The 15,023-nt window shown below is 43.5% G+C and overlaps 1 protein-coding gene across 7 annotated transcripts in view; it reads left to right on the forward strand.

The window, feature by feature from the left end:
- Positions 1-15,023, forward strand: part of arhgef28a (Rho guanine nucleotide exchange factor (GEF) 28a) — a 142,286-nt gene that overhangs the window by 11,224 nt on the left and 116,039 nt on the right. For all 7 annotated transcript variants that reach the window (XM_051688150.1, XM_051688141.1, XM_051688191.1 and 4 more), the window contains exon 2: positions 6,584-6,630. In XM_051688150.1, the coding sequence (XP_051544110.1) occupies positions 6,598-6,630 (33 nt within the window). In that variant the 5' untranslated portion in view covers positions 6,584-6,597. The remainder of the gene's footprint in view (positions 1-6,583; positions 6,631-15,023) is intronic.

Here is a 15,023-nt window from a genome sequence, read left to right on the forward strand (position 1 = left end):
CTCTTGAATTTATGATTCCCTCATTTACTCATTCATTCTCGCACAAATGTACATTACAGCATATATTTGGTATATGTTCACCAGTGATGTAGGTTTGCATTTAACTATCCAGTATTCGTGGTTTCTCTCTCAGCTGTCTCAGTGTTTGTGTTTGTGTGTTTGTGTCTGTGTACGTGTTATTAGATCTGTAGGCTGTATTGAGTTACAGGTGACCAGACAGTTCCTGAAAAGTCACTGATTACACTTGCATTTGTGTAAAAACAACAAACAGGATTCCTACAAATTAAAACGCACCTGCCTGTTGTATTTCAGTTATTATTTCTTACACATTTTTACACTTCCTCTAATGATTCGCACCTCTCCAAACATCAGTTACAAGGAACAATCTTCAATCATATGAAATTGTATAAACTTTAACATTTCTGAGCTTGACCAAACCCTTATTTTAACCATAAAGGTTCCAGTTAGAACCAAGCCTAATGCCACTGAAGAACATTTTAAGTTCCACAAAAGTGGTTCCCTATCTGTCACTCACTCGAATTTGTGTCGATGTAGTGACACTAGGGGTCACTCTTGGGACCCCGAGACACCTCTGGTCTTTGATAAAAGGCCAATGAAAATTGGTGAGTGGTATTTGCATGCCACTCCCCCGGACATACGGGTATAAAAGGAGCTGGTATGCAACCACTCATTCAGATTTTCTCTTCGGAGCCGAACGGTCATGCTCATTGAGCTGAATACTACTGTTCATTCACCTCTGCTGGATCTGACAGCGCATTTCAGCGGCTTCTCCCTCCTCTGCACTGGTGCACTTTAGAGAACTCCCCTGGGCGCTTCGGCAGAAAAACTAGAGAGTATATTTTCTGAAAGAGCTTTTTTCCCCTCTAAAAGAGTATATATTTCTCTAAAAGAACGCACACACAGAACGTCTTTTTAAAGACGCGTCTTTTTAAAGATGCCTTTCTGATTGTGTGTTATTCCTGGTTGCGGTCGTTATCTCTCAACTTCGGATGGTCATGATCGCTGTCTTTCGTGTCTGGGTGCGACCCACACGGAGGCAGCGTATGTGAATGGTTCATGTTCTCACTGCGAAAACATGACCATGGCAACGTTGCGGTTGCGGCTTGCTTTCGTGAGAAAGGGTTAGAGTGGAACCCTCCACTCTCCCCTGAACCCTCGCGGCTTGATGATTGGTTTCTGGGCTCGCGGCGCCGCTCAAAGCAGCCACGCCCCGCTCCAGTGCCATTCTTCCCGGAAGTGCATGAGGAGCTGACGAAGTCGTGGGAGGCACCTTTTACTGCCCGGCCCCGACTCCGCAGTTCCCCCGCTCTCACTACCCTCGATGGCGGGGCGGCCAAGGACTATACGGCAATTCCCCCGGTGGATAAGGTGCTCTCGGTGCACCTATGCCCGCAGAGCGCTGCCACCTGGCGCAGACGCCCTAAGCTCCCGTCCAAGCCCTGTAGGCTCACGTCGTCCCTGACAGCTAAAGCCTACATTGCTGCTGGACAAGCCGCCTCTGCCCTGCACGCCATGGCTCTCCTGCAGGTCCACCAAGCCAAGGCGCTGAAAGAACTGCACAAGGGTATTTCCACCCCAGATTTGATGCAGGAACTGTGCTCGGCGACCGACCTCGCTCTCTGGGCGATGAAGGTCACGGCGCGGTCTCTCGGGCGGACGATGGCCACACTAGTGGTCCAGAGGCTCCACCTTTGGCTCAACCTGGTCGAGATGGGCGAGGCCGACAAGACACGGTTCCTTGCTGCCCCCATTTCCCAGGCGGGCCTATTCAGCGACACCGTCGAGGACTTTGCCCAGCAGTTCTCGGCGGTGAAGCAGCAGATGGAGGCAATCCAGCACATCCTGCCCTGGCGCGGCTCAAGATCCCGCACCTTGGTCAAGGGCGAAAACGCTGCCACCCTGTGCGGAGATCACTACCCTCCTACGGAAGGACGCGATAGAATCTGTCCCTCCAGCCGAGATGAAGAAAGGGTTTTGCAGCCCCTACTTCATCGTACCGAAAAAAGGCGGTGGGTTGCGGCCAATCTTGGACCTGTGAGTACTGAACCGGGCTTTACACAGACTCCCGTTCAAGCTGCTGACTCAAAAACGCATTCTGGCGAGCGTCTGGCATCAAGATTGGTTCGTGGCGGTAGACCTGAAGGATGTGTACTTCCACGTCTCAATCCTTCCTCGACACAGACCCTTCATGACAGACGCCTCCAAAATGGGCTGGGGCGCTGTTTGCAATGGGCACGCAGTGGCCGGCCTCTGGACGGGCCCGCGACCGCATTGGCACATCAACTGACTCGAGTTGTTGACAATTCTGCTTGCCCTGCGGAGGTTCCGGCCGTTGATCCAGGGCAAGCACCTGTTAGTTCGGACAGACAGCACGGCAACGGTAGCATATGTCAACCGCCAAGGCGGTCTGCGCTCTCGTTGTATGTCACAACTCGCCCGCCGTCTCCTCCTCTGGAGTCAGCAGCGCTTCAAATCGCTGCGAGCCACTCACATCCCGGGCAACCTCAACACTGCAGTGGACGTGCTGTCACGGCAGGTTACCCTCAGGGGAGAGTGGAGACTCGGACGGGCACAGGTGGACCTGTTTGTCTCCCAAGAATCCTCCCACTGCCCGCTCTGGTACGCCCTCACCGAGGCTTCCCTCGGCATAGACACGCTGACACACAGCTGGCCCCCTGGCTAACGCAAATATGCGTTTCCCCAGTGAGCCCGCTTGCACAGACCCTGAGCAAGGTCAGGGAGGATGAGGAGCAGGTCGTCCTGGTAGCACCCTACTGGCCCACCCAGACGTGGTTCTCAGACCTCACGCTCCTCGCGACAGCTCCCCCCTGGCGAATTCCCCTGAGGAAAGACCTTCTTTCTCAGGGGCAGGGCACCCTCTGGCACCCGCGCCCAGACCATGTCTGGCCCCCGGACAGGACGCGGAAGACCTAAGCAGTCTACCACCCGCGGTGATGATCACTCAGGCTAGGGTCCCCCTCACGAGGCGCCTGTATGCCTTTATATGGCATCTGTTTGCTGTGGTGTTCTTCCCGATGCGAAGACCCCCATAGATGCACAGTCGGATCAGTGCTTTCCTTCCTGCAGGAGAGGCTGGAAGGGAGGCTTTCCCCTTCCACCTTGAAGGTGTACATTGCCGCCATAGCAGCACACCACAACGCAGTCGACGGTAAGTCCTTAGGGAAGCACGACCTGATCATCAGGTTCCTAAGAGGCGCAAGGAGGCTGAATCTCTCCAGACCATGCCTCGTTCCCTCATGGGACCTCTCCGTAGTTCTTCAGGGTCTACAGAGAGCCCCCTTTGAGCCTTTGCAGTCAGCCGAGCTTAAGGCACTCTCCTTGAAGTCTGCCCTCCTGAATGTGCTCACTTCCATCAAGAGGGTAGGTGACCTGCAAGCGTTCTCTGTCAGCGAAACGTGCCAGGAGTTCGGTCCGGGTTACTCTCATGTGATCCTGAGACCCTGACTGAGCTATGTCCCCAAGGTTCCCACCACCCCTTTTAGGGACCAGGTGGTGAACCTGCAAGCCCTGCCCCAGGAGGAGGCAGACCCAGCCCTGTCATTGCTGTGTCCGGTGCACGCTTTACGCATCTATTTGGATCGCACATAGAGCTTTAGAATCTCCGAGCAGCTCTTTGTCTGCTTTGGTGCACAGCGGGAAGGAAGCGCTGTCTCCAAGCAGAGGATTGCCCACTGGCTCATTGACAGCATAACTATGGCATATCTCGCCCAGAACATGCCGCCCCTGGTAGGGCTATGAGCCCATTCTACCAGAGGTGTAGCGGCCTCCTGGGCCCTGGCCAGAGGTGCCTCTCTAACAGACATTTGCAGAGCAGCGGGCTGGGCAACACCCAACACCTTTGCAAGGTTCTACAGCCTCCGGGTGGAACCGGTTTTGTCCCAGGTAGTGGCACGCAACACAAGCGGATAAGCCCGGGATAGCTGGCCGGGTGTATCGCTTGCACATAGCGCCTTCCACCTCCCTTGGAGCTGAAGACGTGCGCCATTAATTCCCAGTAGTGTTCACAAACTTTGTTCCCTGGTTGACTTCCTCCGAGCCCTGTGGCAGTCGAGTTTTCAGAGAGACTCACTGCCGGCCCAGTACACGTGCTAATTAAGAGTCCTGTTCTGGGGTAGGTGCTCTGCATGTGGTGGTTCCCTGTAAGGCTAACTCCATGCGATATATATCTTCTGCTAGTTCGTTTCCCTGTTGGAAGACTCTCCACATGGTTGGAAAGACCATGTGACGTATTCTTCCACTTAAATATCCCCCCCTCTCTTTGGGCGAGGTGTGGTCTCAGCGGTGTCTTCATCTTGGGAGGGACACCCCCGACTAGACCTGGCGGCCCAGTCGGATAATCCCCCTTCTTTTTTAGGGAGTAGAAAAGGGTTAAGCCTTTCTCTATCTTTTGGGTAGTCGACTTGTCCCAAAAAAGGGCCGTTCGACACTCATAACTATGTTGGGGGAGGTTACGTGTCAACCTGGTTTGCTGGCTATGAGGCACACAGTAGTCTGCCCACCACACACCGCCAGTTCACGTAACACAGTTCAGACAGTTGTGGCGTTTCGTATAGGGACCCCTAGTGTCACTACATCGACACAACGTCGAGTGAGTGACAGATAGGGAATGTCATGGTTACTTGTGTAACCTCCGTTCCCTGATGGAGGGAACGAGACGTTGTGTCGATGTAGTGACACTAGGAGCTGTCCCTCCTGCCACAACGCTGAATTACCCGCTGAAATGGCCGGACCTTATATCGGCTCCTCAGCATAAAACCTGAATGAGTGGTTGCATACCAGCTCCTTTTATACCTGTATGTCCGGGGTAGTGGCATGCAAATACCACTTGCCAATTTTCATTAGCCTTTTATCAAAGACCAGAGGTGTATTGGGCTCCCAAGAGTGACCCCTAGTGTCACTACATCGACACAACGTCTTGTTCCCTCCATCAGGGAACGGAGGTTACATAAATAACCATGATGTTTTTATTCTCTAATTCTTTAGAAAACCATTTAGCCATGGTGAAACGTGGAAAGCTGCTTGTCTATCACATAAATGGCGCGGAACTAAGTGTTGTATAATGTAAAATTATTAACTTCCTTTTTAGCTTTTAAGCAATCTATGCTAGTGTACATTTAGCGGATGGTGCTAAATCAAAGATTAATCTCTCATCTAAACACTTATGTTATGTTTTTGTCATAAACTGACAAAAAATTAAGTTACTTTATTTGACCGCAAACGTGAAAAGTCTGGAGTGGGCTTATAAGGAACATGTGTACATTTAAGCCCACATGTGTTCTTAATAAGCCCACTATGCTTCATAAAATGTAAATGCTTCACATTTTACTAAATAAACAGCTTAATTTTCATTATTTATTTTTTTTAATTATTTTTCTTTTTTTTTAGATTTAGACCTCAAACATAATAACCAGTTGATGAAATATTTAATTTCTGAATCTTACAATATTTTCTGTGCCTGTTCATTTTCTCAGTGGTAGCTCAGTGGTAAAATATGCTGGTTATCACCCCTGGAGTTCGCTAGCTCGCTAGTTAGAATCCCAGGGTGTGCTGAGTGACTCCAGCCAGGTCTCCTAAGTAACCAAATTGGCAAAAAAAAAACAAAAAAAAAAACTATGAATTCAGTTTAATAAGAGGTTCAATGAGTTATTTGCTCAGTGGGCTTATTAGGAACAATAGGGGTCAGTGGAAAATAAACTAAAGTAATTTAAAGTAGAGTCAAGGTAAACACATAATATTTTTTTTCATGAATTATAAAACACCAAGTTTTACAATGCAGAGCATGTTTTTTTGTATTGATTTTGACAAGATTGATTTCCCCATTTATAGCTAAATCACATCCATATCAATATATGGCCTTCCTCTCCCACTTACTTATTGTAATATAGAACATTGCAGTGGTGTTTTGGCACAGTGCGAGTTAGACAGACAGAGGATTGCGTTCTGATGGACGCTCTGTTCTGACATTTGGAGGATCAAAAGATTAAGCCCTCTGTTGTCCACATAGTCATGTGAACATGTCCAAATTAAAAGGCAAGGTTTTTGTTCTCCTCCCCCTCTGCGGATTTGGCCTAATTAAAGGGAAATTCGAGTGACTCTATGAGTCAGCAAAACTGATAGGACGGACAAACAGACAGTGAGATTTCAGTGAGGTTGTGAATATTCCTTTTTTTCATATGTTTTATTTATGAATGGTCATATCGGACAAGGTCTGCATTAAATGCTGTAATGTTAACATAAAAAAGAAATGAGAAAAATGTTCAGCTCTCTCTAGTGGTTATTTTGCTCCTTGTGTACTGTTTGCTCTTTTCCTCTCTCCATGTCAATATTATATATATTTTTAATAGACATTGTCCTCTCAAAGTTTTTCAACTGTTTTCAGTTTTTTTGAGTGGCACATTGGTCCACACAAACGTGGGGGTCTGTTCTGTTCAAATGTGCTTTTTTATTTTTATATGTGTTTGGTTTGTGGTGGTTTGTGTGTGTGTGTGTGTGTGTGTGTTTGTCTTTACCATGTTTAAAAATGTGTTCTCTCTCCTTTTAGGTGCTGGTGCTACAATGGAGCTTAGCAGGGAAGAGGTTCCACTTTATGTGAGTGTCATAGATTTTCATATTTATTCAATTTTTCGTTTTTTCACTTGGTTTCCCCCCCCCCCCGGTGTTTTCTCTATCCTCTCCCTCTTGTGAAATTCTACCCTTTCATTCCTTTGTTCCCTTGTTCCTTTGGGATCTGTCCTTTCATTCTGTCTGGTTGCCAGATGACCAAACTCATTTAGAAAGACTCTGCCTGTGCATATGATGACTGTGCATGAGAGAGAAACGACTCTGGAATCCTCTACGATCTCTTTGGTTTGGCTTTTTATGGACACTGTCTCTCAAACTGCATTTGTTTAAGTCAGAATCAGAATTATCTTTATTTCCAAGTGTGCTTACGTACACAAGAAGTTTTTTTGGTGATAGTAGAAACAACCAAGTGCACACAGAACATTACAGTAAGACACAGAATATAAAACAAGGTAAGAGCATAAATAGACATACAAAAAAATAGGACATATAACATAGAATGGCATATGTACATGTGCAAGTGATAATATATGTGCAAGGTAGGGGTATGTACAGTTATTGAATTAAATATGAGTGAATTTACATATGTAAATTACATATTTATACATTAATGCACTATGGTAGTCCTGAAGGCAGTTTAATTGTTCATGTGGAAAATGGCCTGAGGGTAAAAACTGTTCTTGTGCCTGGATGTCCTGGCGCTGAGTGCTCTGTAGCGCCGGCCAGAGGGCAACAGTTCAAAAAGGGATTGGGCAGGGTGTGTGGGGTCCAGAGTGATTCTACCTGCACATTTCCTCACTCTGGAGATGTACAGGTCATTGAGGGTAGGCAGGGGGGCACCAATAATCCTCTCAGCAGTCCTGACTGTCCGTTGTAGTTTCCTTCTGTCTAATTTGGTGGCTGAACCAAACCATAGATGCACACAGGACAGACTCAGTGACAGCTGAGTGGAACTGAGTCAGCAGCTCCAGTGACAGGTTGAGCTTCCTCAGCTGTTGAAGGAAGTACAACCTCTGCTGAGCCTTCTTCACAATGGAGTCTATGTGGGTGTCTCACTTCAGGTCTTGAGATATGGTAAAGCCCAGGAACCTGAATGACTCCACTGCTGCCACTGTGCTATTCAGGATGGTGTGGGAGTGTGGGGGGATTTCTCCTGAAGTCCACTATCACCTCCACTGTTTTGAGCTTGTTCAGCTCAAAGTTGTTGTGACTGCACCAGACAGCCAGCTGTTCAACCTCCCATCTGTATGCAGACTCCTCACCTTCACGGATTAGGCCAATGACCGTGGTATGGAGGTGTCCAGTGCTAACAGTGAGGGTCCCGGATGTGATTTCCCCCAGTCTCACTAGCTGCTGCCTATCTGTCAGAAAGCTATTGATCCACCGACAGATTGTGGTTGGCATGTAGAGCTGTGTCAGTTTGGTTGAGAGAAGATCAGGCGTGATGGTGCTGAAGGCTGAACTGAAGTCCACAAATAAGATCCTTGCATAAATCCCAGGTCCGTTGAGGTGTTGCAGGATATAATGCAGTCCTGTGTTGACAGCATCATCCACAGACCTGTTTGCTCAGTAAGCAAACTGAAGGGGGTCTAGCAGGGGTCCAGTTATGTTCTTCAGGTAGGCCAAAACCAGTCTCTCAAATGACTTCATGACCACAGTTTGCATACTGTTGAAAAGACTGGGGAGAAAAGGAAAGGAAAGCTCACCAAAGTCTAACTTATGTTCACATTTTATGTATGTGTTACCTTAGTGTTTTGTAGGCAGAGCTGTTGTTTGTGCTTAAATAACAATCTTTTCTCTGATTCAGATTTCTGGGTGCCAAAAGCATTGCTGCCAGCCCTTTTGGGCTTTATTTATTATCACTAGTCACTGTGACAAAAGCAGAAAGAGAGCATTTCTCAAATCATGTTTTCATTTGTAATAAAATGGCAGGTTAACTGGCTGTTAACTTTTCTAAATGGCCCAAAATTCCTCTATGATATGATCGGTTTATCCTTTTCACTAACTTCCTTTATGCACTGTTGTAATGGTCTTTTTCCACCTCATAGAAAGCACTTATGTAATTATTTACAGTTATTTGCAGTCTGGTCAGTCTGAATTTCCAGCCTCAATTACATTTATGAATTTGGCAGATGATTTTATCATAAGCAACTTACAATGCATTCAGGCTATAAACTTTACTAGTATGTGCGTTACTAGCCCCATGCTCTACCAGTCGAGTTGAGCTATAGGAACATATTTAGGAACATATGGAACACATTTAATGTTTATTCGATTTATCTTTAAAACAATTTGGCCAGAACCTAGAATCTTCCCTACATAGGACTCTTTTATCCAAAGTGATTTGCAGTACTTTTACTACGGGAACAATGCCCCTGGAGCAACCGGAGGTTTTGCTGAAGGACACAATGGTCAATACATGTTGGTGTATTTGTATTTTGGTGTACAGGTATATTAACTTACAAGGGTACACTGGGCATTAAAATGCTTATAGCGAGACACAGAAACATATGAGACTGCAGAATAATTACATACAGACAACAGACACAAAGCTATGTACATACAACAGTATGAAATAAAGTGTACAAAAAATTAATATACAGAAGATTATTTTTTTTTTAAGAAAATGTATTTCTGACATGCACTATACTGAGTCAGGATGTAAAAAGCTTTGCATTGTCATGTGTAAAAGAGATTTAGTTGTACACAATGTAGTGCAAATATTGTTGTAAATAGAGTAACCTGCTAAATATGCAGATGGACTGGTGAAGAATTAGCAGCGGAATAGTACAATAAAACGCTAGGTTAATGGATCATACCTTGCAGGTTTTAAACCAGCAACCCATTAGTTACCTGCCCAAATATTAAACAACTATGCTACACCACCCTCATTATAGAAGTAGATCAATGAAAGGTGTTGTCCCATGGACTGGAGGTCATTCTGAATACTGAACGTCACTAAGTCATTTGGTGATGGCTCAGCTGTTTACCCAGTGTGAAGGGAATAAGTGACACGCACAGTCCTTCTCTATGACCTCATTATGAAAGAGGGGCACTATGCGTTAGGTGTGTGAGGGTTTTAAGGTGCGTGTGACTGTAATGGGAATAATGTGTTATTGTAACAAGATAGGTTGAGCGTTTATGGCAGGCTTGCATATTGTCAACTCTCAACTCCCATTACGGCACTGTAGACAAACAGTCTCATTCACTCGGAGCTAAAAGCAATTAGTGTGTGTACGTATGTGTTAAATGCTTTCAGGTGTTCCTGAATTTGAGAGTCAGGAGAGTCTGTTTCTGTTACTTTCTAACACTGCCCATCAGACGAGCTGTAAGTTTCCAAAAGAGAGCGTTATCACTACATTAAAGGAATAGTTCAGCCAAAAATGAAAATTCTGTCATCATTTACTCATCCAGATGTTCCAAAAACAAACTTTATTTTTTTTGTGGAACACAAAACAATAATTTTTCATTTAAATCACAGCCCCTCTTTTCATAACAATGGCAGTTGATACTGACTTTAAATCTTAAAGTACCCAATAGGACCATAAAAGTAGTCCATGCATCCTGTGCGTCATGTTCAAAGTCTTCTGAAGCCATAAGATAGGTTTTGGTGAGAAACAACACTAATTTAAGTCATTTTTCAGTTGAAATCTTGACGTCCATTGCACATTCATGAGCGCTATGAGTTAGTTCACAGTTGGATGCGTTCACTCAAGAACTTGCATTATTTAGTGTTAAAAATAACAACTTTTCGTTCTTGCAATTTTTTTCCATTCCATTTGTGCTTTTATTTGATATTGAGCATCAAAACATGCACGTTCTTACATCGATTATGCTTAATAAACTGACAACGCATGTGGTCATGTAAATGCAATAAACAGCGTTCCTTTATCGGTGTAAGGTTATAAACGGCGTAAGAATAAACTGGTCAAAATGGATAGATTTTTGGCCAGGACGCAATTTCGCGTCGCATGTATGCTAAACACCTTAACCGACGTTCTCACCGGCTCATCCAGTGTGCGCACGTGTTGAGCGCATGCCTCTTCACAGTTTGACGCCAAAAACAGAGAATAATGCGATTTATTACAAATGGATAAGTAAATGATGCTGAAAGTTTGATTTACATGGAAAGCAGAGTGCTCCTGTAATCTCCATAGTATCATACAGTTTAAGGTCATCATGTCTTAACAGTGCATATAGTATCTCCTCCTATCATAATGCTTAGAAATAAAACACATACATGCTAAGTACAAGAGTTGATTGTACAAACGCAGGGGTTATATAAACATGTCAGTTATCTTCACTTGTGGTTAATGATTAGGAGTACTTGTGTTACACACAGCAGCGATATGGGGGCAAGTTTGACATGTTTTGCTTCCCAAACTTCACTACAGAGATAGGCCTAGTAAAGTGTGACTGTTTCATCTGTTGAAGTGAATGAGGAAAGCCATGCTAATGTTTGACTGGAACAAACAGTATTCAGGAAAAAGCTGCTTTGTCAGTATTTTGTCTGATAACACAGAGTAAACTTCAGCTAGGGAACCACAGAGTTCTGAGTATATGATAAAACAAAGGGAGCTTGGATTGTGAATTCTGCAAATTCAAATGTGAACTTACAAGTGTAGCCTTGTAAGTAAATATCTAGGCAGGTAACTAAAGGTCTGCAGGTTTGAACCTTAAATGGGGTGTTCCATGAGCCATGGTACCTTTTAAGCAAGACATTTAATCCCAGGTTGCTCCAGAGGTATTGCCTAAGTAGTCACTCATTTGCACTCTTTGTATGGTAGAAGTTTAGCAAGTGAAATATCACCCACAAATATTTATTCATAGAAATGCAAATACTACAGAGGACTTTATACAATCCAGCAGCATCTTTATACATGATGCATTCATAAAGTGTGTGGTTTGCTTTCCATGTTTGCATTTCCTGTGTGTTTTACAGTTTGAGAAATACAGAATCTGTTGTAGCCATTTGTGTGAAAGAGCTCTGTTGCATAAATCTACGTCATGAGCATCATCCATTTATGAGCCGGAATTAATAATTACACATTAGCCTGTTTTTTTTTTTTTGTGTGTTTTTATTTTAACTAAATGTGTTAATGTTTGCTGTGTTAATTAATGCTTTAGCCTATAACTTTTAACTTTCATTATTCCACTTTCAAGTAGCCCAAATAATAACCCTAGCAGTAGTGTTTTTTAGGTTTTCTTTTTCTTTTATATGAATGACTAAAAAAAATACTGAATACGCTAGCAGGTACAGTATATTCTAAGGGAAGTTATTAGACATGGTTTATGAATGCAATACCTGCTGGACACACACACATGTCATTCAGCATGCAGAACTTTGTTCTTGGACGTCTTTGGAAACCTGGAATCTTGTGAATCATGTGGAATACTTAGTGGAAATAAGGACATTCTCCTCACTGGTCACTGTGAACCCAGAAAGATTTATTCCCATGTACTGTGTTCTTCCATTTCCTGTGTACTGCTTTGGATATTAGATGGAATCAGATGGAAGGCATTTCCTCAATGGACACTCTTTCCTCATTAAACACTTACCTACAAACCGTGGTTGAGAAATTTTGCAACAAATCATGCAGGTGCACTGGTTAGTAGCGGCAAAATAAATGAGAGTGCTTTTGTGCTTTGCTGATTTAAACCTAAATAAATCTGCTAATTGTAACCCGCAGCTACCCGTTTATGGCGTAATAACTATGGTACATGTGATCTATTTATGTCTAGGACCAGATTACAGAAGATTGGTTCGACTCACTGGAGCATAGGGAAGTGATAACAGAAACTAACTAGATAGGTACATTTCCTGAAGAAAATGTGTGTGGTGCTTGCCGTGGCAACATTTCTCACCACGATATCCCACCAAATGCCCCAAGTTGAAAGAGGTCACCCCCATGACAGTAGGATGTTCTGGTGCAGAGATATTGGTGTTGTTCCATGGTTGCTAGGGTAACCCCATTTGGTTGCTAGGCAGTTACCAGGATGATACTTAACAAGGCTCCTTGCTATCCTGAGTTAAGTCAACCCGGAAGTCTCTACGATGTTCTGGTGCAGAGCTACGTGATTTGTTACTTGGTTGCTAGGGTAACCCAATCTGGTTGCTAGGCAGTTACCAGGGTGATACTTAAAATAGCACTTGCCATCCTGAGTGAAATAAGTCAACCCGGAAGTCTGTACGATTTTCTGGTGCAGAGATATTTGTTTTATTACTTGGTTGCTAGGGTAAGCCCATGTGGTTGCTAGGCAGTTACCAAAGTGATTCTTAACATGGCTTCTTGCTATCCTGAGTGAAATAAGTCAACCTGGACGTCTCTATGACATTCTGATCCTGAGATTTTGAATGGAAATCAATGGTGTTTGGTAGCTAGGGTACTCTAAATGGTGGCTAAGTAGTTCACATGATGATACCTGAAGACTGATTGCTCACCCAATTAAAACAAGCCAACTCTCATATCTCTAGGACATTCTGATCTGAAGATATCACACTCTAATTGAAAGCAATAGAGTTGGTTGCTAGGGTGCTCTAAATGGTTGCCAGGGCGTGGCTAGCCAGTGAACAGAGTGATTTTTATTGGCTGCTTACTAACCTGACTCAAAAGAGCCAATCCCCAAATGTCTACGATATTCTGTTCTGAAGATATCCTTCTGAGACATATGGAAGTTAATAGGGGGTGGTTGCTAGGGTCCCATAAATGGTTGTTAGGGCATGGCTATGTCATTTTTAAGGTAATACTTAAAGAGTGATAGGTAGCCTGATCAAAATGAGCCTGCCCCCATGTCTCTATGTCATTCTGATTGGGAGATATGATCTGACAACTGTCTTGAATTGACTGCCATAGTAGGAATAAATATCCCTTATCATAGTATGCCTATGGGGCAGATTTGGGCCAGTTTTACCCCCCAGGGGTATATCTTACTCCCAATGTAATGTTATGGTCGAAAACTGCTTGCTAGGCCTAATGAAAGGAGTCCACCCACATGTATCTTTGAAATTCTGATCCGGAGATATGAGCCGACAAAAGATTTTTCAATGTTAAGTCAATGGGACGTTTTGGGACCCCAGGGGTGCATAGTACCCCCCACCCCTTAGAAAAGTCATAGCACAGGTGTCGTAAATAGGCTGGTCGATTTGACACCTCATTCGTCGGTCTACGCCAATGGTGCGGGACGAGTTAGGTGCCGAAGTTTTGTACGGAAGTATAATAATAATAATAATAATAAGAAGAAGAATAAGTATGTGAGATTACAATAGTGATGCTTTGCAAGCACCACTAATTAAAGAAGCAATTCAGACTCATAGGTAACTGTTAATTAATAGGAAAATAAATGTATTGTTATTGAGTGAATTTAATAACTTTGAATCTTTTGATGAATAAAACAATAGAAAAATAAAACCCAAATAAACAACAATAATAAACCCAATAATTCAGTTCACAATTAACACTTCAGTTCAATTTAGGGATTTAGATTTCAAAATCAGCATATCACATTCCAAAAGCAGATTTCACAGTTCAAAAATCAGTGTCCAGAGTAAAAAAAACAATTTCAGAATTCAGATTCGATGTCCAGATTTCACTCAATATTTTAGTTCAGTTTCAGTTCAGCAGGAATCCAAGGAAAATCTGAAGAAAAAAACCCAAAAAAGCACATTTCAAGGGGAGTGTGTTTTATCTTACCAGTTCAGCAAAATTATTGTTCTTTTTACTTCCAGGTACAATCAGTTAGATGAGTGGCTCGCCATGTCCAAACCACAGACAGAGCATCCACGGCAGGGACAGATCAGGATTCCGTATAGCAATGGCTCAGATGAAATATAAGAAATAGAAAAAAAACAAAAAACCCGGCCTTGCAGAAACAAGGCCAAAAATAATCATCATTCAACTGTTCAATAAACTGTTTCAAATTAATTAAATTGTCTGTCTCATTACTCAATTTCCCATACACTTAACATACATGCTAATCAACCACATGTTCACTCTTAGTACATTGAAACCTACAGTGCATCCAGAAAGTATTCACAGTGCTTCACTTTTTCCACATTTTCTTATGTTACAGCCTTATTCCAAAATGGATTAAATTCATTATTTTCCTCAGAATTCTACAAACAATACCCCATAATGACAACATGAAAGAAGTTTGTTTGAAATCTTTGCAAATTCATTAAAAATAAAAAATGAAAAAAAAATCACATGTACATAAGTATTCACAGCCTTTGCTCAATACTTTGTTGAAGCACCTTTGGCACCAATTACAGCCTCAAGTCTTTTTGAGTATGATGCTACAAGCTTGGCACACCTATTTTTGGGCAGTTTCTCCCATTCATCTTTGCAGGACCTCTCAAGCTCCATCAGGTTGGATGGGGAGCGTCGGTGCACAGCCATTTTCAGATCTCTCCAGAGATGTTC

This window comes from Myxocyprinus asiaticus, chromosome 4 (genome assembly GCF_019703515.2).
Source record: "Myxocyprinus asiaticus isolate MX2 ecotype Aquarium Trade chromosome 4, UBuf_Myxa_2, whole genome shotgun sequence".
Taxonomy (NCBI): Eukaryota; Metazoa; Chordata; class Actinopteri; order Cypriniformes; family Catostomidae; genus Myxocyprinus; species Myxocyprinus asiaticus.